The 21,973-nt window shown below is 43.5% G+C and overlaps 1 protein-coding gene across 21 annotated transcripts in view; it reads left to right on the top strand.

Annotated features, from left to right (window-relative positions):
* The first annotated feature begins 5,241 nt into the window (after positions 1–5,241).
* The window catches only part of GPATCH2L (G-patch domain containing 2 like), a 60,073-nt gene continuing 43,341 nt past the window's right edge, over positions 5,242–21,973 (top strand). For 11 of the 21 annotated variants that reach the window (XM_070754468.1, XM_070754452.1, XM_070754458.1 and 8 more), the window contains exons 1-4: positions 5,616–5,693; positions 8,736–9,400; positions 19,770–19,834; positions 21,124–21,300. In XM_070754468.1, the coding sequence (XP_070610569.1) occupies positions 8,745–9,400; positions 19,770–19,834; positions 21,124–21,300 (898 nt within the window). In that variant the 5' untranslated portion in view covers positions 5,616–5,693; positions 8,736–8,744. Of the gene's footprint in view, positions 5,353–5,582; positions 5,801–5,948; positions 6,013–8,735; positions 9,401–19,769; positions 19,835–21,123; positions 21,301–21,973 lie in introns of those variants that run through there. The other 10 variants (XR_011559395.1, XM_070754497.1, XM_070754435.1 and 7 more) reach the window with 8 other exon arrangements.

Here is a 21,973-nt window from a genome sequence, read left to right as displayed (position 1 = left end):
ACCACTGACTGCATTCAATCAAATGTACTTAATATGCTGAAAAATGAGCTTTGAAAAAAAAAACCCTTCAAATTTCAATTATAAGTTAGTATTCCACAGCCCAAAGACATCACTAAGGATCTTTATTTAGGAGTAATTTTACACTTTTACAAATTCCCTATTTTACAATTAACTCGATTCATTAATGATATATGCATGATTTCATGTGACACTTCAAGCAATTAAAATTAGGCAAACAGCCTGAAGCAGGAGGAAGGATTGGTGGCTAAATGCTCATTTAGTTTCCTTGTATGCACTTTGGATATAATTGGATTTCCTGAAAGCCACTGCCTTATTTATATTTATTTATTAGTGGAACTGTATGACTGCCCAGTGCACTACAAAAACACTGAATGGCTCGCAGTATATAAAAATATTAACCAAATAAATAATAAAGACTAGGATGTGCAATCCCAGATTCATAACACATATCTAAATAGACATTTTCTGAACATGACTTTTTAAATTTAACACTATTTCCTTCCTGGTAGACTCATACCCATTATAGACAAAATTAGCCCTGTTGATGTAAGAGAGATTCTTTCTTGTGAGTGCCAAAATAAACACAAACATATGCAGAGTAGCAACTCAAAACAAAAACAACACATATAAGTCACATGAATCTTAGTCAATGATAAAGAAGGCAACAGCTTTCATGAGTAACTTGCCAGGAATGAAAGGTAAATTCCAATAGAAAGTATAAATTTTAAGTGAATCAATACATGCATGACATAATTTCAATATGGAGAAATGTTACTTAATTTATATAAAGGCTGGAGGTTAGTGAACTTCTCACTGGTAATTTTATAAATAAGAATTTCATATCCCGAAGCAAGTGAATGTATACAACAATAGATCAGGTAGGTGATAGGAAGTTTAGGAGCATAGTAATCTTTTGCCAAGAGTCAGGCAGTGGCCAGGTGCCAGACAATTGGTTCTTTGAGGATTCAGAGACAATGAAACCAGTGAGTCAGAAGAATGGAAACTTTATTAATAATGTTAGTAGGCAGATTTTAACAGGAATATAAAACATAGCATACCGAGCAAGTTTCTCTCCCTTCAGCTGTTGAGAGTTCCCTTTGACAACAGTAGGATGCACAGCTCGAATGCTCAAGCTTAATTAGTGTAATGTAATTAATATCAAAATGTTCCCTCAATTTTCACGGGGGATGCGTTCCGAGACCGCCCGCGAAAGTCGAATTTCCGCGAAGTAGAGATGTGGAAGTAAATACACTATTTTTGGTTATGAACGTTATCAAAAGCCTTCCCTTAACACTTGAAACCCCTAAATTGCAATTTCCCATTCCCTTAGCAACCATTTAGATTATTACTCACCATGTTTATTTATTAAAATTTATTTAAAAAAATATTTATTAAAGGCGGATGAAAGTTTGGTGATGACATATGATGTCATTGGGCAGGAAAAACCGTGATATAAGGAAAGAAACCGCAAAGTATTTTTTAATTAATATTTTTGAAAAACCGTGGTATAGACTTTTTGCGAAGTTCGAACCCGCGAAAATTGAGGAAACACTGTAGTCCCTCTTCATGCCAATGATAGGGTTGCATTGTCCTTTACCATCACTACAAATCTTTGTAACTCTTTATCCAAAATGCCTTGGACTCTTTAGGAAAGGCCATTGAATTGCCTTTTTTTTTCATGAACATATTATAACAGTGATGGCCAACAGTGGGCTACGAGCAAGAACCACTAAACTGTGCTCGCCACCGTGGCTCTTAAGTTCTTGTGGGACCAGCGCGATTTTGCTGCTGCACCTGTGGAGGAAGCAAAATCGTGCATGGAACCACAGGTGCGCCTATGTTTCGGTGAGGTTTTTTGCTTCTGGCATGCTGAAACACGGGCGCACCTGTGGTTCCGTGCGCGATTTTGCTTCCTTCACAGGTGGAGCAGCAAAACCGAGCTGGTCCAGCAAGAACCTACGAGCCACAGTGGCGAGCGCAATTTAGCATTCTGGCTCGTAGCCCACCGCTGGTGATGGCTAACCTTGTTGTTGTGTGCTGAAAGTGCCCAACAGCACTCGCGTGTGCCAGTACCCATATTGAAACGCACCCCCTCACATGCACGCATGACCCCCATGTCCTCCTGGGCATACACACATGACCCTCACCCAATTTTGGGCCTGGTAGGTCTCCCTACATCCTCCTGGGATGAAAAACAGGTCATGGGGGGCCCACTGCAACCTTCCCGTCCCAATTTGGGCCTAGTAGGCCAACTTGCAGCCTAGTGGAACCAAGAACGAGCTGCCCCACATACCCACACATATGCTCGTGACCCCCCCCATCCGTGCTCATACGACTTCTGTGCATGCTCACACCCCACACATGCGCGCATGTCTCCAGCATGCACCTTGTCCCCCCGTGCATCCCAAAAATCAGCTGGGTGGTGCACGCAAGGTGGTGCTAAGCTGGGCGACGACTCACATGCCCGCAGAGGGCTCTGCGTGCCAGCTGTGGCACGCATGCCATAGGTATGCCATCACGGTCTTATAACCTTAATAATCTTCAGAAATATATATTCATTTAGATGTCAACAAAAGATTTTTAGAAGGTATGTGAATATCTACTCCAAAGAAGTGTAACATCAGATTAATTATCTGTATGGAAATCAGATCACTCTAGGAAATAATGGGCTGATTTTATTTATTAAATTTATATGCCATCTCACCCATAAGGCGACCCTAATGAAACCTTGTTAAAGAATTAAAAGTAGCAAACTATGTACTATCTCATAGTGGCTGTATTTGTAGGACAGAATGAATCATGATTATTAAACCGCATTTTATCTTACAATGTTGTGTGGCCTTAGCCTGATTCATTGTTTTGTACAAGCTCAGACCCAGACTGAGTAAATCATAGTAAAAATAATTGGATGAATATTTCAAATGAACATGGCCAGAAGTTCAGGGAGTCTGAACACTTAATTATGGACAAAAATGTTAATGCAACTTTGTAAATAAGTCCATAAAACCTTAAATATGTGCTGACTAAAATGGCAAGGACAGAACATAGTAATTTTTTTCAGACACCAGACAATAATAATTAATCATAACTAAAACATTGTGAAATTATGACATTTTGTATTATTTTGGCAATTTTATCCTCAATATCTCAGGTTCTTACACAATATTAAGGTCAACCAAAACAAAGATTCTGCAGGATGTCAGACGTTTTCAATTGAAATCTCTGTATTTATATCTGAATATTAAACCTATGAGATGTTGTCTTTAATGATAAAACAGGCTACTGGGAATATGTGGAAATAAATACTTTTCCTCCCCCAAAACCATGTTTAGAGGGGTACTCCTACTTGTATTCTGGATTAATTCAGACTCCTAGGATTTATGTGTGATCTAAAATCAACATTTCAAATTTCAATTTATCAAGAGAGAGTGGCAAAAAAGACTGAGAGCTAGTCTATGGTCACCCAGTCAATGATGTAGTAATTTCATTACAGTATCACAACAGTTTCATCTATGGTTTAAGCAATCTATTTGAAAGGTCCTTTTTTCTGATTGGGGAAAAAAACCACCAAGTGAAATGTGTACACAGTACCTAAAATGTTGAGTGTTACTTAAAATAAATACCCCAAAATAGTGATAGGACTTAATTTAAGTCCTATAAAAAAGAGCATCCTGTCTGAATATATTCCACTGGTGAATGATCCATCTGTAAGAGATAAAAAAGTAAATACTGGAAGAATGATTGAATTCATGAAGACTTCCAAGGCCAAATGCATCCAACATGGTGCTTTTTTGTTGTTTTTCACAGTCTTAGATAAGTGATTTACTGCTGCATACTCCTAGGGTATTTACAGTGGGATACAGTAAAACAACTCAGGAGTAAAGCAACCAGGATGATAAGGGGACTGGAAACTAAAACATACAAAAAGTGGTTACAGTGGGTATGGCTAGTCTAGCAAAGAGAAGGACCAGGGGAGACATGATACCAGTGTTCCAATACCTGAGGGCAGTGAAGGGCTGCAAAATTTTTTACTACCACACTGTGGGCATGGCTTATTGTGTGGGTGTGGCTTGATAGTTATGTGACAATCATATGATGGGGTGGTGGCTTAAAGGTCATGTGACTGAGTAGGAGTGGCTTACCGACCAAGATAAGTTTTCAAATAGGTGCTTGGATTCTTTTTCAGTTGATTTAAGTCACATTATTTGAATGATAGACACCATTATTTGTTGAGGAGTACAGTAAGATTTTAAGGTTTTGTACTGAACCCACAAGGTTCAGTATAACAGATTAGACAAGAAGCTCAATTTGTTTAATTGCTAAAAGTTCAGTTCTAGATAATGATTAAAATGATTGTTTATGGGTAAAAACATAGTTTAATTATTTCCTATTTTAAAAGTAATTAAGGATCCTACTAAGGCACTAGAGAAGGAAGTCCAATAAAAAACCAAAAAATAGTGCATAAACTTACTACCCCCACTACCCCCTTCCAGGCAGCAGCCCATTACTGCCTGAGGGGCCACCACAGAGAGGAGGGGTTGTTTTCTGAAGCACCAGAGGGCCAGACAAGGAATAACAGGTGGAGGCTGACCCAAAGAGAGATTCTGGAAATAAGGAGGAACTTTCTGACAGTGAGAGCAATCAACCAGTGGAACCGCTTGCCTGCAGAGTGCTTCGACACTTGGGACCTTCAAGGGGAGATTGGACTGCCATTTTTCAGAAGTAATGAATAGAATAGAATAATTTATTGGACAAGTGTGATTGGACACACAAGGAATTTGTCTTGGTGCATACGCTCTCTGTGTACATAAAAGAAAATATAGATTTGTATGGACTCCTGCTTGGGCAGGAGGTTGGACTAGATGACCTACAAGGATCCTTCCAACAGAAACAAACAAAGCCATCATTACTTAAAAGAGAAAGGTGGTGGTGGGGTAAACCAGAGATTGCTCTGTTAGAGAAGGGCTGACACGAGTCTGCAGGGGCAGAAACACAACGTGAAGACGAGCGACTTTTGTCCTTGCAAACGCCCTTCAGGTTGAGGCAGGGCCACTTCTCAGCACAAACACACGTGTCACTTCAATAACCGTGAAAGGGGCGCCGCTGTTTTAACGCAATCGGACAGCATGGAATATTGTCAGGGGCAGCAAAGGCGGGCTGTTCTTCAGAAACGACTGTAGCGCGCCGGTCCTTGGGAGAGACCCTCTTTCACGGGACGCGAATGCCAGGGTTTCTTCGGCTCGTCTTCCGAGCGTTGGTCTCACATTTGAGAAACGGACTCACGCGCGTTTCTCAAATGTAAATCCCGCTGGTTTCAGCAGTTCCCCCGCGGTGAGTTTAACCCGGAGTAGCGGAGCGACCAAACGAGAGTCCTCCCACAACTGGGGAAAAAGTCACCGGGGCGGCAGATCAGCCTCACCCCCCCCCCCCTCCCTCATGCAGCCTCGTTCCAAGCGCCGGCACGAGAGACCCCGCAAAACCCTCCCGGCCGTTGGTACCGAGGCCAGGAGTGACGTCATTATTTCAGGAAGTGGAGGACATGCCTCCCCCATCCCAGGACCGGAAGCGGTGGTGGTTTTTTTTTTTTTGGAGCTGCCCTCCGCGCCGAGACGGGAAGGCCTAGAGCGGCTGTTTGCGGCGAAGGAGTTGGGAAGGTTGCGGCGGGGAGCCGAGTGAGTTAGCCGATGCGCGAAGGTTGCGGGGGGGGGGGGGCGATCAGGGAGAGGAGGGAAGAGCGTCCGATGCCGAGCGTCGGTTGGCCTAGCCGCGGAAACGAAAGGTACGGGAGAACTGCCGAGGTGTGGATCGAGGAGGCCTTTCGCCCTCCTGGGGGAGCGGGTGGGGAGACCCGTGTTTTGGGAGGGTCGCCGGGGGCAGATTTGTACGAGAGAGTCGGGGGGCGGAGTAGAAACAGGCGCCCCCGCTGGATCGGACGAAACCCTCATCGTCCGGTGGCAGAAGAGACCGCTCGATGCTCTCCGGCAGTAGCAGGTGACCATCCGAGCCTCCCCCCCTGTTGTCGGGGGAGGAGATGGCGGGTGGAAGGAACTAGATCGCCGGTTGTTTACCCTCTCGGCGCTTCCTAGAACCGGTTTCCCCCAGTTTCGGCCAAGGTCGCTTGTGTCCCCCCCTCCCCCTCCAACAGCCTCTGGCGGTCTAATAAATAGAATTGGGAGAATCACTTTTAATCACAGCGACGATCTTTTTTATAAGGTAGCCAATCCGGACACCAATTACCTTATAATCATTTGATTAGATGAAAGGAAACAACCTGTGCCGTTTCCTTACAACAATTCCTTTCTCTCCCAATTTGGCCAGGCAAGGTGTCAGTTGACTGGAATGAATATGCACTGCTCAAAAAAATAAAGGGGAACACATCCTAGATCTGAATGAATGAAATATTCTCGTTGTTCTGTATAAAGTTGAATGTGGACAACAGCATGTGAAATTGATTGTCAATCAGTGTTGCTTCCTAAGTGGACAGTTTGATTCCACAGAAGTTTGATTTACTTGGAGTTATATTGCGTTGCTGTTGTTATTATTATTATTATTATTATTTATTATTATTATTAATTAGATTTGTATGCCGCCCCTCTCCGAAGACTCCGAGCGGCTTGCAACAAGTAATACACGAGATACAAATCCAATATTAAAAACAATTTTAAAAACCCTTATAAAAAACAGTCATACAATCTGTGTGTTGTTTAAGTGTTCCCTTTATTTTTTTGAGCAGTATAGAACATGGAGATGCTTGTTCTTAAAGAGAAAGTAGATGCTATTGTATTAAATTAGGCACTCCGCCCTTGTAATATAACTCTTTCTTATTTATCTATGTTGCCTGTTTTCCACAGGGTCCCCTCTGTTATTGTTTTCTTCCCATGATTACATCATGGATTTTAGGCCAATGCATAAGGTCTTTCTTTTTTAATTCTGTAAAATAGTTTAGCCTGAGAGATGTTTATAAGTAGATAGGTGTTACTGTTACTGTTGTATATTACAGCTAAGTGACTTTCTTCAGAAATGGAACACACAGGAGTTTGGGTTATTACGTGTGCCGCCTCAAAAAGACTAACAGGGTATCCAGCAAACTTGGAAAACAGGGGAATTATCAGGGAAATTGGTGGCTTGGGAAATATCAGGGAATTTGTGAAAAAAATGGAATAAATCAGGGGAAAAAACAAACTATTAAAATGTTTAAAAGTCAGAGAAAGGTCATGTAAAAAAACCAGATCACGGTGCAGAGTCAAGCAAAAATGAGCATAACTGTGGCAACAACTTGCTTCCTCAGCTACCGATATTTCTCCACAGTTTAGCTGTTTGGTATGATGTCATCTACGACCATGCCTTAACTGGATTGCAGGTTACAGGGAAATGTCAGGGAAATATCAGGGAATTTCAAAATGCTTTCCCCCTGGACACCCTGACTAAGCAGAAGACCTTAAGGATCAGCATTTGTTTTTCTTTTAAGTTTATTTTCTCTATAAAATAAGGAATTGAAGTATATGGTACAGAGGCCATATTAATACCTGTATTAACTAGTAAGATAGTACTGTAAATAGTGATGATGTTCGTCCATTGTATTCCAAGAGGACCTTGACATCTAATGGTTTGTGGGCTGCATGCGATGTGTCCGCAGGTAAGGCCTATACGGGCATGAAATTGTTCTGCCACATGTTGGGCAGACATGTGTGGGCACCATTGTCGCAGCTCTGGCTTTGTGGAATGCTCGCTTCTCTTCTGCTATGAATGTTCTTCTGGCCTCTGATGTCTGGCAGCCTTGGGGGATCAGCATGCACCATTTTGGTCGATCTTGTGCCAGGGTTTCCCAGGAGGTGGTGGCGATATCGAGGGACTCGAAGGAGGCTTTCAACGTGTCTTTCTATCACTTCCTTTGTCCCCCCATGCAATCTCTTTCCTTTAAACAGCTCACCATAGAGCAGTGTTTCCCAACCTTGGCAACTTGACGATATCTGGACTTCAACCTGGGGAATTCTGGGAGTTGAAGTCCAGATATCTTCAAGTTGCCAAGGTTGGGAAACACTGCCATAGAGGACCATCAATCATCACTGTAAATAGTAACACAATACAGATTAAATAGATTAAATAGAGAATGCAGCTGCGAGAGCAATCATGGGCTTTCCCAAAAATGCCCATGTAACACCAACACTCCGCAGTCTGCATTCGTTGCTGATCAGTTTCCGGTCACAATTCAAAGTGTTTGTTATGACCTATAAAGCCCTTCATGTCACTGGACCAGATTATTTCAGGGACCGCCTTCTGCTGCACGAATCCCAGCGACCAGTTAGGTCCCACAGAGTTGGCCTTCTCCGGGTCCCGTCAACTAAACAATGTTGTTTGGCGGGGCCCAGGGGAAGAGCCTTCTCTGGTGGCCCCGGCCCTCTGGAACCAACTCCCCCCGGAGATTAGAATTGTCCCCACCCTCCTTGCCTTTCGTAAGCTCCTTAAAACCCACCTCTGCCGTCAGACATGGGGGAACTGAGATATTCTTTCCCCCTAGGCCTTTACAATTTATGCATGGTATGTTTGTTTGTATGTATGGTTGGTTTTACAATAAGGGTTTTTTAGTTGTTTTAGTATTGGATTTACATGCTGTTTTTATTGCTGTTGTTAGCCGCCCCGACTCTACGGAGAGGGGCGGCATACAAATCCAATAAATAAATAAATAATAAATAAATATATCTTCTTCCTTTTAGACATTGCTGATGGATGAGCTAGTGCATGATTTGGCCTCGGCTCTTGAGCAGACCTCTGAACAGAACAAACTGGATGAATTCTGGGAAGAAATGACTCTGAGCCCAAGGCAGCAGCGTCGGCAGCTTCGTAAGAGACGGGGACGCAAGCGGCGTTCAGACCTTACACACCAAGCGGAACATGCTTGCTGCTATAGTGGGGCCTCAGAATCCAGCCTAGAAGAAGTTGTGGAGGACTGCCGGGAAGTGCTAACTGCTTACTTTAGTGACTCCGATGACATGGCAGTAGCCAAACATCCAACCCTTAGCACAGCTCTCAAGAATAAACAGCACTCGTGGCATGAATCAGACTCCTTCACTGAGAATGCGCCGTGTCGACCCTTAAGGCGCCGTCGAAAAGTTAAGCGTGTGACATCAGAAGTGGCAGCTAGCCTTCAGCAGAAACTCCGAGTATCCGAATGGACTTATGAGAAGGGCTGCAGATTCAAATCGGCTAAAAAGCAGCGCCTGTCCCGTTGGAAGGAGAATGCTCCCTGGACATCAAGTGGCCGGGGACTCTGTGAGTCAGCAGAGACCAGGGCCTTCCTCACCAAAGGGGGAAGGAATGAAAGGATGGAGTGTGAAGCAGATGAGCAGAAACAGGGTTCTGATGAAAACATGTCAGAATGGTGAGATGTCTAGGCCTTATCCAAGGCTCTAATATTTTACTTTGCTTCTTCACAAGTAGTGTCTCTTTTCTTTAGGTCAGTGTTTCTCAACCTTGGTCGTTTGAAGATGTGTGGACTTCAACTCCCAGAATTCCCCAGCCAACAACACTGGCTGGGGAATTCTGGGAGTTGAAGTCCACACATCTTCAAACGGCCAAGGTTGAGAAACACTGCTTTAGGTACTGTATTTTTCAGAGTATAAGACGCACCAGAGTATAAGACGCAAGAGCTTGCAAGCCAGTAAGGGCTGGGAACATTGTTAGAACCTGGTTAGAGCTGGAAAGAAAAATTCTCAGCAAGTAGAGCAATGAAAAAAAAAACCTACAAAGACTTAGGGCTTGGAAAACATTCTTATCAGAGAGTAACAATGAGAGCTTGCAAATGTAAGAGCTGGGAACATTGTTAGCACCTGGTTAGGGCTGGAAAGAAACTTACTTGGAGCAAGTTAGAGTAATGAAAAAAACTATGCAAAGACTTAGAGCTTGGAAAACATTCTTTGCAGACAGTAACAATGAAAGAACCTGCAAGATAAGAGCTGGGAAGATCATTAGCACCTAGTTAGGGCTGGGGAAAAAGGCTTTGAAAAAAGCTGCATTCAGAGTATAAGACACACCTGAATTTTCATCCTCTTAGGGAGGAAAATGTGCGTCTTATACTCAGAAAAATATGGTAGTTCCCCTTTTCACTAGACTAGCTGGATCCAGTCTTCTCAGATAATTTATGGAAAAGCTGTTTTGCAGGGAGTACTTGTATAGACCAGTATTTTGTTTGAGACTAATTTCCAGGGTTTGTTTAGAAAAAAAAAGTGTGATTGTTTAGTCTTTAGTCAGCATTGTTTTAAGTGTTATTTATTTTCTGAAGATAAGTGGATGTTGTTGAAATGGAGATGTTACAAGAGGAATGCTACTATTTTCATTTTTGTGAAACAAGTATCAGTTGAAGTGGTATAATTCATGCTAATGATTGAGTAGAACACTAAGCACCACAGCCTAATTAAAGGATGTTGAATGAGAATATATAATGCTCTCCATTGCTGGTAATTCTCTAGGCATATAACTTACACCGTCACTTTAGATGAATTGCATTTGGTTCTGAATAATAGGTTCTAGATCAGGGGTGTCAAACTCGCGGCCCACAGGCAGGATGTGTCACATGCTGGCCATGCCCATACCTGGTTTAGTAAAGGGTAAAAAAAAATGCTATACATCACATGACAAATCCTTGAAAAAGTGAGTTTGACTCCTGTGTTCTAGATGGAGTTTAGCAACTTGTGATATTAATTCAAGGTTCATGTAATTGTTAGCCTATTTCAAGCATCCTTGCAAGTGAAATTTCTTCACTTGTAGGAAGAGTGAGAGAAGAAATGGTCCTGCATGCACTCCCTGAAACCATTTACCTCCAAGGATGTGCTGTTTTAATTGAATAGTTTCTTGTCATCAGTTATAAAAGATGTGAGCAATTGATTGAGACTTAGAATGGAACAAATTTGTTTAGAAGAAGAGGCCCAAGTGGTTGTTGCATTATGTCCTTAATTCATAAGGTCTTGAAAGATTATTGTGGATGAGTAAAATACCTTTCTTAATTATACATTTGATATTTAAATAACGGAAGAATTTTTGATAGAACTAAAACCAAGGTAGTCATTAGGATACTGAGGAGTAGAAGTGTTTTCCATGGCTTTAGGATGAATTTTGAATTACTTGATAGAACTCTACAAAAGGATTGTCACCTTTTATGGAGGAGTTAATCTTTGAATTGATTTTAATGATTGGTTTTCAATATTTATTAGAAATAGTAATTTAGGAAAAGCATACTACAGTGATCTCTCGGTTAGCGCGGGGGTTACGTTCCAAGACCTCCCGCGCTAACCGATTTCCGCGTTATACTGGATGCGGAAGTAAAAACCACCATCTGCGCATGTGCGCCATTTTTTTCATGGCCGCACATGCGCAGATGGTGGAGTTTGCGTGTGGGCGGCGGGGAAGACCAAGGGAAGATTCCTTCAGCCGCCCAACAGCTGATCTGCTCCGCAGCGCGGAAGCAGCGAGGAGCCGAAGATGGGGTAAAGGCAAAGGGGAAACCCCATCTTCGGCTCCTCGCTGCTGCCGCGCTGCGGAGCGGATCAGGTGTTGGGCGGCTGAAGGAACCTTCCCTTGGTCTTCCCGCCGCCCAGGCAAAGGGGAAAGATCGCTTGCCGCTTTGCAGCTTGGAGCCTTGCTTCGCCTCCTTCGCTGCAATAGGCAAGCGGCAAGCGATCTTGAGAAAGAGAGAGAAAGGAGGGCGACTTGCCAGTCCACGCCCCCCTGGATGAACAGCCTCGCATGGCCCCAGCGCCGGGCTCCGCTGTTGCCTCCGCCCCCATTCGGCTCTGCAGCTGAGAGGCCTTCCCGGCAGAGCCCTCCCCAACAGCTCCCGCTGCCGGCGCAAAAAAGAAAAGAAAAAGAAATCCCCAAAAGAGGCAGGCACAAAGCGGGGGCACAAGGGGAGCTGCCCGGCAGAGGTTGCTTTTTTTCTTCTCGTGGGCAAGTGGAGGGGGGGAGAGAGAAGGGAGGAAGAGAGTGTGAGAGAGGAAGAAAGAGAGAGAGAAATGATAGAAAAAAGGGGAGAAAAAAGAGAAATGAGAAAATGATTGAAGCATAGTGACAGGAAAGAAAGAGAAAGAGACAGAGAAGTGACTCTTGGTGATGACGTATGACGTCATCGGGTGGGAAAAACCGTGGTATAGCAAAAAAACCGTGGAGTATTTTTTAATTAATATTTTTTGAAAAACCGCGTTGCAGCGTTTCGCACTAATCGAGACCGTGCTAATCGAGGGATCACTGTACTACCATATTTAAATAGCTTCTGGATAAAGAGAATAATCTACTAATCATTACATCCCGTAAAGCAGGGTTCTCCAACGTGCTACGTGGCTACGTGAAGACTTGTGGACTTCAACTCCCAGAATTCCTCAGCCAGCAAAGCTGCGTGAGGAATTCTGGGAGTTGAAATCCACAGTCTTCAAATGGCCAAGGTTGGAGACCCCTGCTGTAAAGGAACTTTAAATTCACTGCTAATCCTTAATACACATAAACAGTGCAAGAATTACTTTATATTTTTCTTCATCATCTTAACTTTAATTAAAATCATATCATCTAACCATCTTTTCTCTTATGTGCTTTTCATTTTTAATCCCCCCCCCCAATGTATGGATTATAGTGTGTGTTTTTCTCTCCTGTTCAGGGAACTATTAGGAAATCAGAAGGTTTCAATTCTTTTCTGACAGTAAGAGGTCAAATAAGGTGGACAGCACTGGTTGGGCAGTACAGTATACGTAATGATTCAGTCATGAATTACATGCTGGTCTTTTCTATATTCAGAAGAATGCTAGATTTAGTAACTAGTAAGCAGTCAGGAAGAGATTAGTTGAAGTAAGGCTTTTTTCTGAATTCTCTTAAATGAGCAAAGCTCTCCTTCCTAATTCCTCCGTGCCCTTAATCAAAATTAGTAAGTCCACAGCATTCAAGAAGTGTCATCCTATAGTGCTTTAGTGAAATAGGCACGGAGTCTAAAACAGTTCTTCTTATAAATTTATAAAGTTGTCAGTTACACTTTAGAAGGACCAGTAGGAAAAGTATATCCAAGATTATGAATACTGTGTTTCCCAGAAAATACGACCTACTCAGAAATTAAGTCCTAGCTTGATTTTTACATGTGTGCCCAATATAAGCCCTACCCCTAAAATAAACTCTAATTAAGACCCTGTGTACTGGTAAAAATTAAACTAGTGTGGGGATAGGGCGGTGGAGTTGCCCTACTACTTACCTTCGGATAGTTACAGCCAGGCATCGTACACTTTGGCCCATTTCTTCTGCAGCCAGCAAGGCCTTGAGCCAATAACAGAGCTCCAGATACATAACCATGCTCTGTTATTGGCCTCAGATGCCTTCAGAAAACCTTGCTGGATGTAGAAGAAAATGGGTCGAGGTGTGCAAGGCCTGGCTGCAACTATGCGAAGCCGAAGAAGTTCCTGAAGGCCTCTGACAGTGAAAAGGAGGCTGGAGGCATCGTGAGCAAGTGATGACATCCCTTCTCCCCAAAATAAGACCTGGTGCCTTTTTGGGTGGAAAAAAATATATAAGACAGGGTCTTATTTTCAGGGAAACATGGTAGTATTTTGTTGAATAGAATAGAACGGGTGCCTACAATGCAGCCCATGAGCTGGATTTGTGGGTGCAGGCCACACCCTCCACAGTTCCACAAAGAGGAGAAATGCCACGTGATGGCAATGTGACGATGCGAGTTTGACACCTGTGGAATAGAATAATAACTTTATTGTCACTTTGAATGTACACTAACCGGCATAAATTAAAATATACACTAACCGGCATACATTAAAATGAAATTTTGTTGCATACAGCTCTCAAATGGTCACCACTCCCAATATACATTACATAACCAAGACTAAATAATTAAATACAACTAACTAATTAACTATTTAACTAACTAACTAACTAACTAAGTAAGTAACTAACTACAAAATTATGCATATACCCACATATATGACACCTAGGAATAACAGTCTAGTTTGGATGTATACATGTACATTATTCCTATGGATTTATATGTTTTGTAGTGTGTGAAATAATTTAATTTAATTTATTAAGTGTATAAGCCGCCCAATACCTTATGGACTCTGGGCGGTGATGTGAGACTTAAACCATTAGCTTGTATCTTGGGTTTTTTTAAAGTTTATTTTGTTTTTCCTCAGATGCGAAGAGTATAAGCTGAAGTGGCTAGTTTAGAACTTGGGTAAAGAGGTATGAATGCTTGTCTGTTTGGTGACAGAGCAAGTGACAGAGATGGAGTGTTTAGCCTCCCGCTCCTTCTTCAGCCCAGCCTGACCTTCTGCACCCCCTCTGTGCCTCTTGTTTTCTTATTTTTATAGAAAATCAATACCCTTCTTGACACAAACAATAGCTCAGAACCATAACTGAATGGGGGAGAGCTGAGCTCTGTCCATCACCTCTCACTTTAACTGTTCTGAACTATTTAATTACCGGCGTGCCTTGGTCCAGGTGTTGGCAATTGTGCAATTGCTAAATGAAGACCGTTTTAACCAAAGATTGGGTGATCAATAACTCTATAGCAGTAGCTTGTTGGATCAATAGCATTCATTATTTTCTGGTTAAGGCAAGTGGCCTGCTTTGTAACTGGAGGTCATTAATCAGTGCTTACTGGACTGTATGGCCTGTACTAAGGAACTCTGAACTTTCCAGTAAGAATTTAATGTAAAAATAATGTCATTTGTATGATCATTTGGGTGAGAAAAGTGAGAAATGAGGCTTAGTCACGTTATTTTTGTTTCATTCCATTTGAAGATTTGGTAGTACTTCCAAAACAAATACAGTAATACCTCGTCTTACGAACCTAATTGGTTCCGGAAGTAGGTTCGTATGGCGAAACGTTCATAAGGTGAAACATTCGTAAGACGAAACATTGTTTCCCATAGGAAACAATGTAAAAGCGATTAATCCGTGCCCCCCCCCTAAAAAAAAAATCCCAAAATGGCGCTTTGCTGGGTGCCGCCGCCCGGCTGCCACCTTCTGAAAGAGCCGGGGGGCTTCTTGGCGTTCTCCCGAACGCCGAACCCGGAAGTTCGGGTTTGGGTTCCAGAGGCCGCCGAGAAGTGCCGCCGCCTGGCTGTCACCTTCTGAAACAGCTGGGGGGCTTCTCGGCATTTTCCCAAACACCGAACCAGGAAGTTCGGGTTCCGGAGGCCGCCGAGAAGCGCCCGGCTGTTTCAGAAGGTGACAGCCAGGTGCCGCCGCTCGGCGGAGTGCCGTTTTTGCGATCGGCGGTGGCGTTTTCGACCAATCTGGAGGCTAGAAAGGAGGTGGGGAATCCCAATAGGGAATTCCATAGGCGGAGCTTTGACGTCACAAAGACGTCCGACCTAGAGAACGCCGAGAAGCCCCCCGGCTGTTTCAGAAGGTGACAGCCGGGCGGTGGCGCTTCTCGGCTTCGGGTTCGGGAGAACCCCCGAGAAGCCCCCCGGCTGTTTTAAAAGGTGACAGCCGGGCGGCGGTGCCCAGCGGAGTGTCATTTTGCGATCTGCGGTGGGTTCGTAAGCCAAAAAAAGTTCGCAAGAAGAGGCAAAAATTTTCCGAACCCCGGGTTCATATCACGAGGTGTTCGTATCATGAGGTACCACTGTACATGTCAAAACCACAGACCCTTAAACCTTAAATTTGATTATCTATTACCTAACACCGTCTTGTCTTGCTAACTTCTATCTACTTAAAACTTGTAAGTAGATGTGTGATAGAATTTATAAGAGAACATATTACCATTTTGTTTTGCTCACATCTTTTATTTAGAAATGACAACAATAATCACTGCGAGTTTACATTTAACACTGAAGTAATTGTGCAAATTAAGATAAGGCAGATAAAATAAGATAACTTGATTGTAATTTTTTTTTACTGTGAGCACACTGGCCCATTCTGTTGCCTGCTCTCAAGAGAGTATATATCTACCCAAACACATACATAATACACATGCTATATACTGTACATAAATATATACCTACTCCTATAAAGATTACAGATTAACAGAGTTGGAAGGGACCTTGTAGGTCATCTAGTCCAACCGCCCGTCCAAGTAGGAGTTCCAACATCACCCACCCACACACACATCATCATCATCACTGTCCATTTTGAATACATAGTGGAAAGAGGAAACTTGAGAGTTCACAAGGTTGATTCTATATGGGACAAAACTGGCTGGGGAATTCTGGGAGTTGAAGTCCACACATCTTCAAACTGCCAAGGTTGAGAAACACTGATCTAGATGTTCTGTTTTGGATACCACAAAGCCTTCTTCCAGAAGGTAACAAGGAAAACAAGTTATGAAGAGGATGTATAGAGCATCCCAGACAATCCTGCAGACTCTGCTCAAGCAGCGCTTATATGCCATGTCCCCTGGATAGAAGGACATGAACCTCCAATAAACTTTTCTACCATCCTCGACACTCGTCTGTACCACCTTCCCTTCTGAAGCAGCAATGCTTCCAAGCCAGACAGTAACGCAATATGACAGGATGCTCTCGGGTGTCCCTCTATACAAAGTGGTAAGGACAGCGGAACGAAGATGAACTTTTTTCATGCGACGCAGAACATTCTATGTTATAATATTACTGTTTCATTGCTGTCCCTCAGTCATTTTTACATAGCCTTATTCCTCTTTATAGTGCTGTGCCTGATGTGCAATTTAAAGACATAGGTGATCCTTACAACTTCAACTCTGCTACCAAGTTGTGCAGCCCTGATGTTAACAAACGAGAAATGCATGTTTGAAGCAAATTGATCTTGGCCAAGAAGCTACTCTTGTCTGCTGCTATACACAGTCCTCGATTTATGGCCACAGGGGAACCCAAAATTTCTGTTGTTAAGTGAGACTTTTGTTAAGTGAGTTTTGCCCCATTTTATGACCTTTCATGCCATAGTTGTTAAGTGAATCAGTGCAGTTGATAAGTTAGTAACCCAGTTGTTAAGTGAATCCAGTTTCCCCATTGACTTTGCTTCTCAGAAAGTCATAAAATGTGATTCCATGTGATAAATTTAGGCTGTGTGTGGGCTTCAATTGGCTGGAGAATTATGGGAGTTGAAGGTCACACATCTTAAATATTGCCAAAGTTCAGAAAAATTGAAGCAGTTTAATTAATAAAGGTAACAAAATACAGTGGTACCTCAAGATACGAACCCCTCGTCTTACGAACAACTCGTGATACGAACCTGGGGTTCAGAAAAAATTTGCCTCTTCTTATGAACGTTTTTCGAGTTACGAACGCCAAACCCGAACTTCCGGGTTCGGCGTTCGGAGGCTCCTGGGAAGCCGCCCGGCTGTTTTAAAAGGTGACCGCCGGGCTGGGGGGCTTCCCAGCACCCCCGAACCCGGATGTTCGGCAAAAGTTCGGGGTTCGGGGGGGTGCTGGGAAGCCCCCCAGCCCGACTGTCACCTTTTAAAATAGCCGCGCGGCTTTCTAGGAGCCTCCCAAAGCCGAATGCGGAAGTTCGGGTTTGGCGTTCGGCTGCGGGAGGCTCCTGGAAAGCCGCCCGGCTGTTTTAAAAGGTGACAGCCGGGCTGGGGGGCTTCCCAGCACCCCCCCGAACCCCAAACCTGGAAGTTCGGCAAAAATTCGGGGTTCGGGGGGGTGCTGGGAAGCCCACCAGCCCGGCTGTGAAATGCCTCTCGTAGCAGCTTCTAGAGCCGCCGGCATTTCACCTTCCCTCCCAGGCAAAAAGAAGCCGCGGAGAGGGGCACGCCTTCCGCCTGGGAAGTCCGGCCCCATCATCCCAGAATGCAGGCCTTTTTGCCTGGGAGGGAAAGTGAAATGCCGCTCGTAGCAGCTGCTAGAGCCGCCGGCATTTCACCTTCCCTCCCAGGCAAAAAGATGCCGGGGAGAGGGGCACACCTTCCGCCTGGGAAGTCCGGCCCCATCATCCCAGAATGCCGGCCTTTTTGCCTGGGAGGGAAAGTGAATTGCCGGCAGCTCTAGCAGCTGCTACGAGCGGCATTTCACTTTCCCTCCCTTGCAAAAAGGCCGGCATTCTGGGATGATGGGGCCGGACTTCCCAGGCGGAAGGCGTGCCCCTCTCCGCGGCATCTTTTTGCCTGGGAGGGAAGGTGAAATGCCGGCGGCTCTAGCAGCTGCTACGAGCGGCATTTCACCTTCTCTCCCAGGCAAAAAGATGCCGGGGAGAGGGGCACGCCTTCCGTCTGGGAAGTCCGGCCCCATCATCCCAGAATGCCGGCCTTTTTGCAAGGGAGGGAAAGTGAAATGCCGGCGGCTCTAGCAGCTGCTATGAGCGGCATTTCACTTACCCTCTCAGGCAAAAAGATGCCGGGGAGAGGGGCACGCCTTCCGCCTGGGAAGTCCGGCCCCATCATCCCAGAATGCCGGCCTTTTTGCAAGGGAGGGAAAGTGAAATGCCGCTCGTAGCAGCTGCTAGAGCCGCCGGCATTTCACCTTCCCTCCCAGGCAAAAAGAAGCCGCGGAGAGGGGCACGCCAGCCGCCTCCATCCGAACATAAACATCCCCCTCACAATCCCTCCAACTATCAGTGACAGGAAGAGTGGAGGCACAGGGAACGCTCGCTGACCAATCACCTTCTAGGATTCATCCTGACCACTAGCGATGAACCAATAGCAGGTCGCCTCTCATCCACACCCAGGAAGGTCCCCGCTCGGGCTGCCGCGCACTTGTCATTGTGTGGCTGCGGCGAGTAGTTGAAGCTGCTACTCCTCCCCATGGTCCCGATTTCTAATCCTGGTCAGGACTGGAGATAAATGTTGCCACCACTAGATGAAGCCTCAGCCTCAGCTGGTTATGTCTATCCTGATGGTGTATAATATGTACTGTGTTAGAGTGTCATTTTGTCTCATTTTGGTTGGTGGTGTGTTCCAGGATTTTGTAAATGTAAAAAATGCCGCGGCTCAAAAAAGGTTGATAATCACTGCCTTAGTGAAAGAAGTTAGTTTCCCAGTTCTGGTCATACGTAAAGTACTATGTGTAAGAACCAATGACATTGATTCATGTATTTTTTTTCCTTAGTCCCTTTTTTAATAGTACTGCATATTTTCCTAACTTATTTTTCATTCCATATGTTTTATATTTACCCATCCAGTTTTTTGGGGTGCCCTTGTCAGGATTAGTCAAATTGTTGAGAGGAATAAAGCAATATCACTATTATTTGTTGTGCTGAAAATTTGTGAGAAGTTTCCTTGCAGTGAAGGATTTATTCATAGCAAAAAAGTACCATATTTTTCAGAGTATAAGATGCACCTTAGTTTTGGGGGAGGAAAATAGGGAAAAAATAATTTGCCAGCCAGGTAATTCACCTGGCTAGTCTTTAGTCTGCTCCGATTCAGCACATTAGTTTGTTGGTTTTGAGCCCCTTGGTTGGGGATAAAAAACAGTTTCTAAAACAATTCACTTCTCTCCCTCTTCAGAGAGAAACAATGAGAATGCCAGGTAAAGGGAATATTGCTTGCTAGCAAAGCATGGAAGATTGCTTCACTGTTAGCACCTCATTAGGGCTGAAAAAAAAGGCTCAGCAGATTGTTGGAGGGAGCAACAATGAAAGAAGCAGGCAAAGAGAAAATCTCTTAGCTAGCAAAGCGCTCTTTAGGGCTAAAACAAAGCTTCGTAAAAGCTACACTCGGAATATAAGATGCACCCAAATTTTCAGCCTTTTTTAGGGGGGGGCGGGAAAGGTGCATCTTACACGCCGAAAAAAATGGTTTATATGTATGCATATATACTTAATTCTTTGTTTTCCCTTTCCAGTGAAACCAGCAGTGTATGCAGCAGCAGTGACACTGGCCTCTTCACCAATGACGAAGGTCGCCAAGGTAAGAACAGGTCATTCCCCTTTTCTTCTATTATTTAGTGTTTTGAATGATAATTCAGACTTAGATTTAAAATAACTTTATTGTTGCTTTAAATGTACACCAATTGGCTTACATTAAATTAAATTGATACCAGGCACAGGTAATCAATCTATATAGGAGAAGAAGAAAAAAAATAAAAAAAATGAAGTATTATTTTGAGGCTGAATTCTGATTCTTCCTTGAGTTGTTAACAAGTCATTCCTTCGTAATTGCTCTGCAGACTTTGGAGGGTTATTTTGTTTTTTGCTTGCTGCAATTCTTTTGCAGTTCTAGCGGTTGCATACCTGCAAGATGGTATACAATTCTGTTTTTTGGTCTGTGTTGTGGTGCTAAAGCATAGCATTATGCCTTAAAATATAATGCAGATTTCAGCGATCACTTGTGCAAGGCTATCTCCATTTTACATCCCACACCATTTATTACAGCAAAGAAAAACATTTTGTGGCCATTCATAGTTTGCTGAACTGTGAAGCTCAACAGACCCAACTAAAATGACAAGGGTCGCTGTGAGTTGCACTTCCGTAATATTGGGGTGGGGACTTGTAGCTTTACCATTCTTGTAATAATATTACTGAATATGTTGTATCTTCTAAGAAGGGCAAGGAGTTATTGTAAGGATACTCATGGGTTCAATTGAGTGGGAGATGGAAATGTCTACAGATAACTAAAGAGACATCAGTAGATGCAATACATATTATAATTTAAAACTTTGTTGTCATGTATGGATTTAGGGATAGATTTATCTTAGAAGAATGGTTCTCAATCTTTGTGATAAACCAGTCCTCTAAAACGATTAGTGAATTTGTGGAATCTTCTATGAATAAATCTAATGATTTCATTGATGTCAAGTCTGGGTAAGAAATACATTTAGTGTTTTTAACAGCTACACTTTAATTGATATATCGCAAAAGATGTCAACAATTGTGAAATGCAACTGTAGGCGAAAGAGCAAAGGCCAGGATACGTTTTGACAGCCCTCCAGCTTTGCCTCTTTATATTAAAAGAAGTCAAAGGTGTTTCCAGATTGTCTGGGGATACTGCAGCTGGTAGACCCCTGAGTGAGTTTTGACAGTGCTCCTACTTTGCCTGTCCAAGCTTGTAAGATTTAAAAAAAAAATGGTTGTGACTACTTTTAGATTGTCCTCTACTCACAGCTTCGTAACTTTGCCTGTTTGGTGGTTCTGATTTTTTAGTTTATAGGGAGATTCACAGTAAGAATATATTTGAATAGCTTTTTATTCCCTTCCTAGGTGATGATGAACAGAGTGATTGGTTCTATGAGGGCGAATGTGTCTCAGGATTCACAGTCCCCAACCTTTTGCCCAAGTGGGGACCTGAACCCCCGTCTGATATGGAACGAATGGACTCGACCCTTGAAAAAATCTCAGAGCCAACATTCCTTCTGCCCTCTCGGCCTGTTACAAGAGGTAAGATTCTTTATGTGAATAGTTGCGTACTGTGGATGAACTGTAGCCCAGATCAGATATGTGATAGGCACATGCAACTTTCAGAGTAAAGTGATACTTTGTCTTACGAACTTAATCAGTTCCGGGACAGGTTCGTAAGATGAAAAGTTTGTAAGATTAAACAATGGAATCAATGGAAAAGCGATTAATGTGTGCAAGCCAAAAACTCACCCCTTTTGCCAGCCAAAGCGCCCGTTTTTGCGCTGCTGGGATTCCCCTGAGGCTCCCCTCCATGGGAAACCCCACCTCTGGACTTCCGTATTTTTGCGATGCTGCAGGGGAATCCCAGCAGGGGAATCCTAGCAGTGCAAAAACGGGCGCTTAGCTGGCAACGGAAGTCCGGAGGTGGGGCATCCCAGCGGCGGCGGCTTGGGTTTGTAAGGTGAAAATAGTTCGGAAGAAGAGGCAAAAAAATCTTAAACCCCGGGTTCGTATCTCAAAAAGTTCATATGACGAGGGCTTCGTAACACGAGGTATCACTGTATAGGTGAGAATAAAATGGTAGCTTGGATTATAGTCTAATGCAAAAATTAAGGATCATAGATCATAGAAACCAATTGAATTTGCATACATATGAATTGATGTAATAGCGATATGTTCTGATTCTGTTTTGTATGCCTGAATTAATTTCAGT

This window comes from Erythrolamprus reginae, chromosome 1 (assembly GCF_031021105.1).
Source record: "Erythrolamprus reginae isolate rEryReg1 chromosome 1, rEryReg1.hap1, whole genome shotgun sequence".
NCBI classification, from domain to species: Eukaryota; Metazoa; Chordata; class Lepidosauria; order Squamata; family Dipsadidae; genus Erythrolamprus; species Erythrolamprus reginae.
The sequence above is the reverse complement of the archived record's forward strand: the minus strand, read 5'-3'. Positions and strand labels throughout refer to the sequence as shown.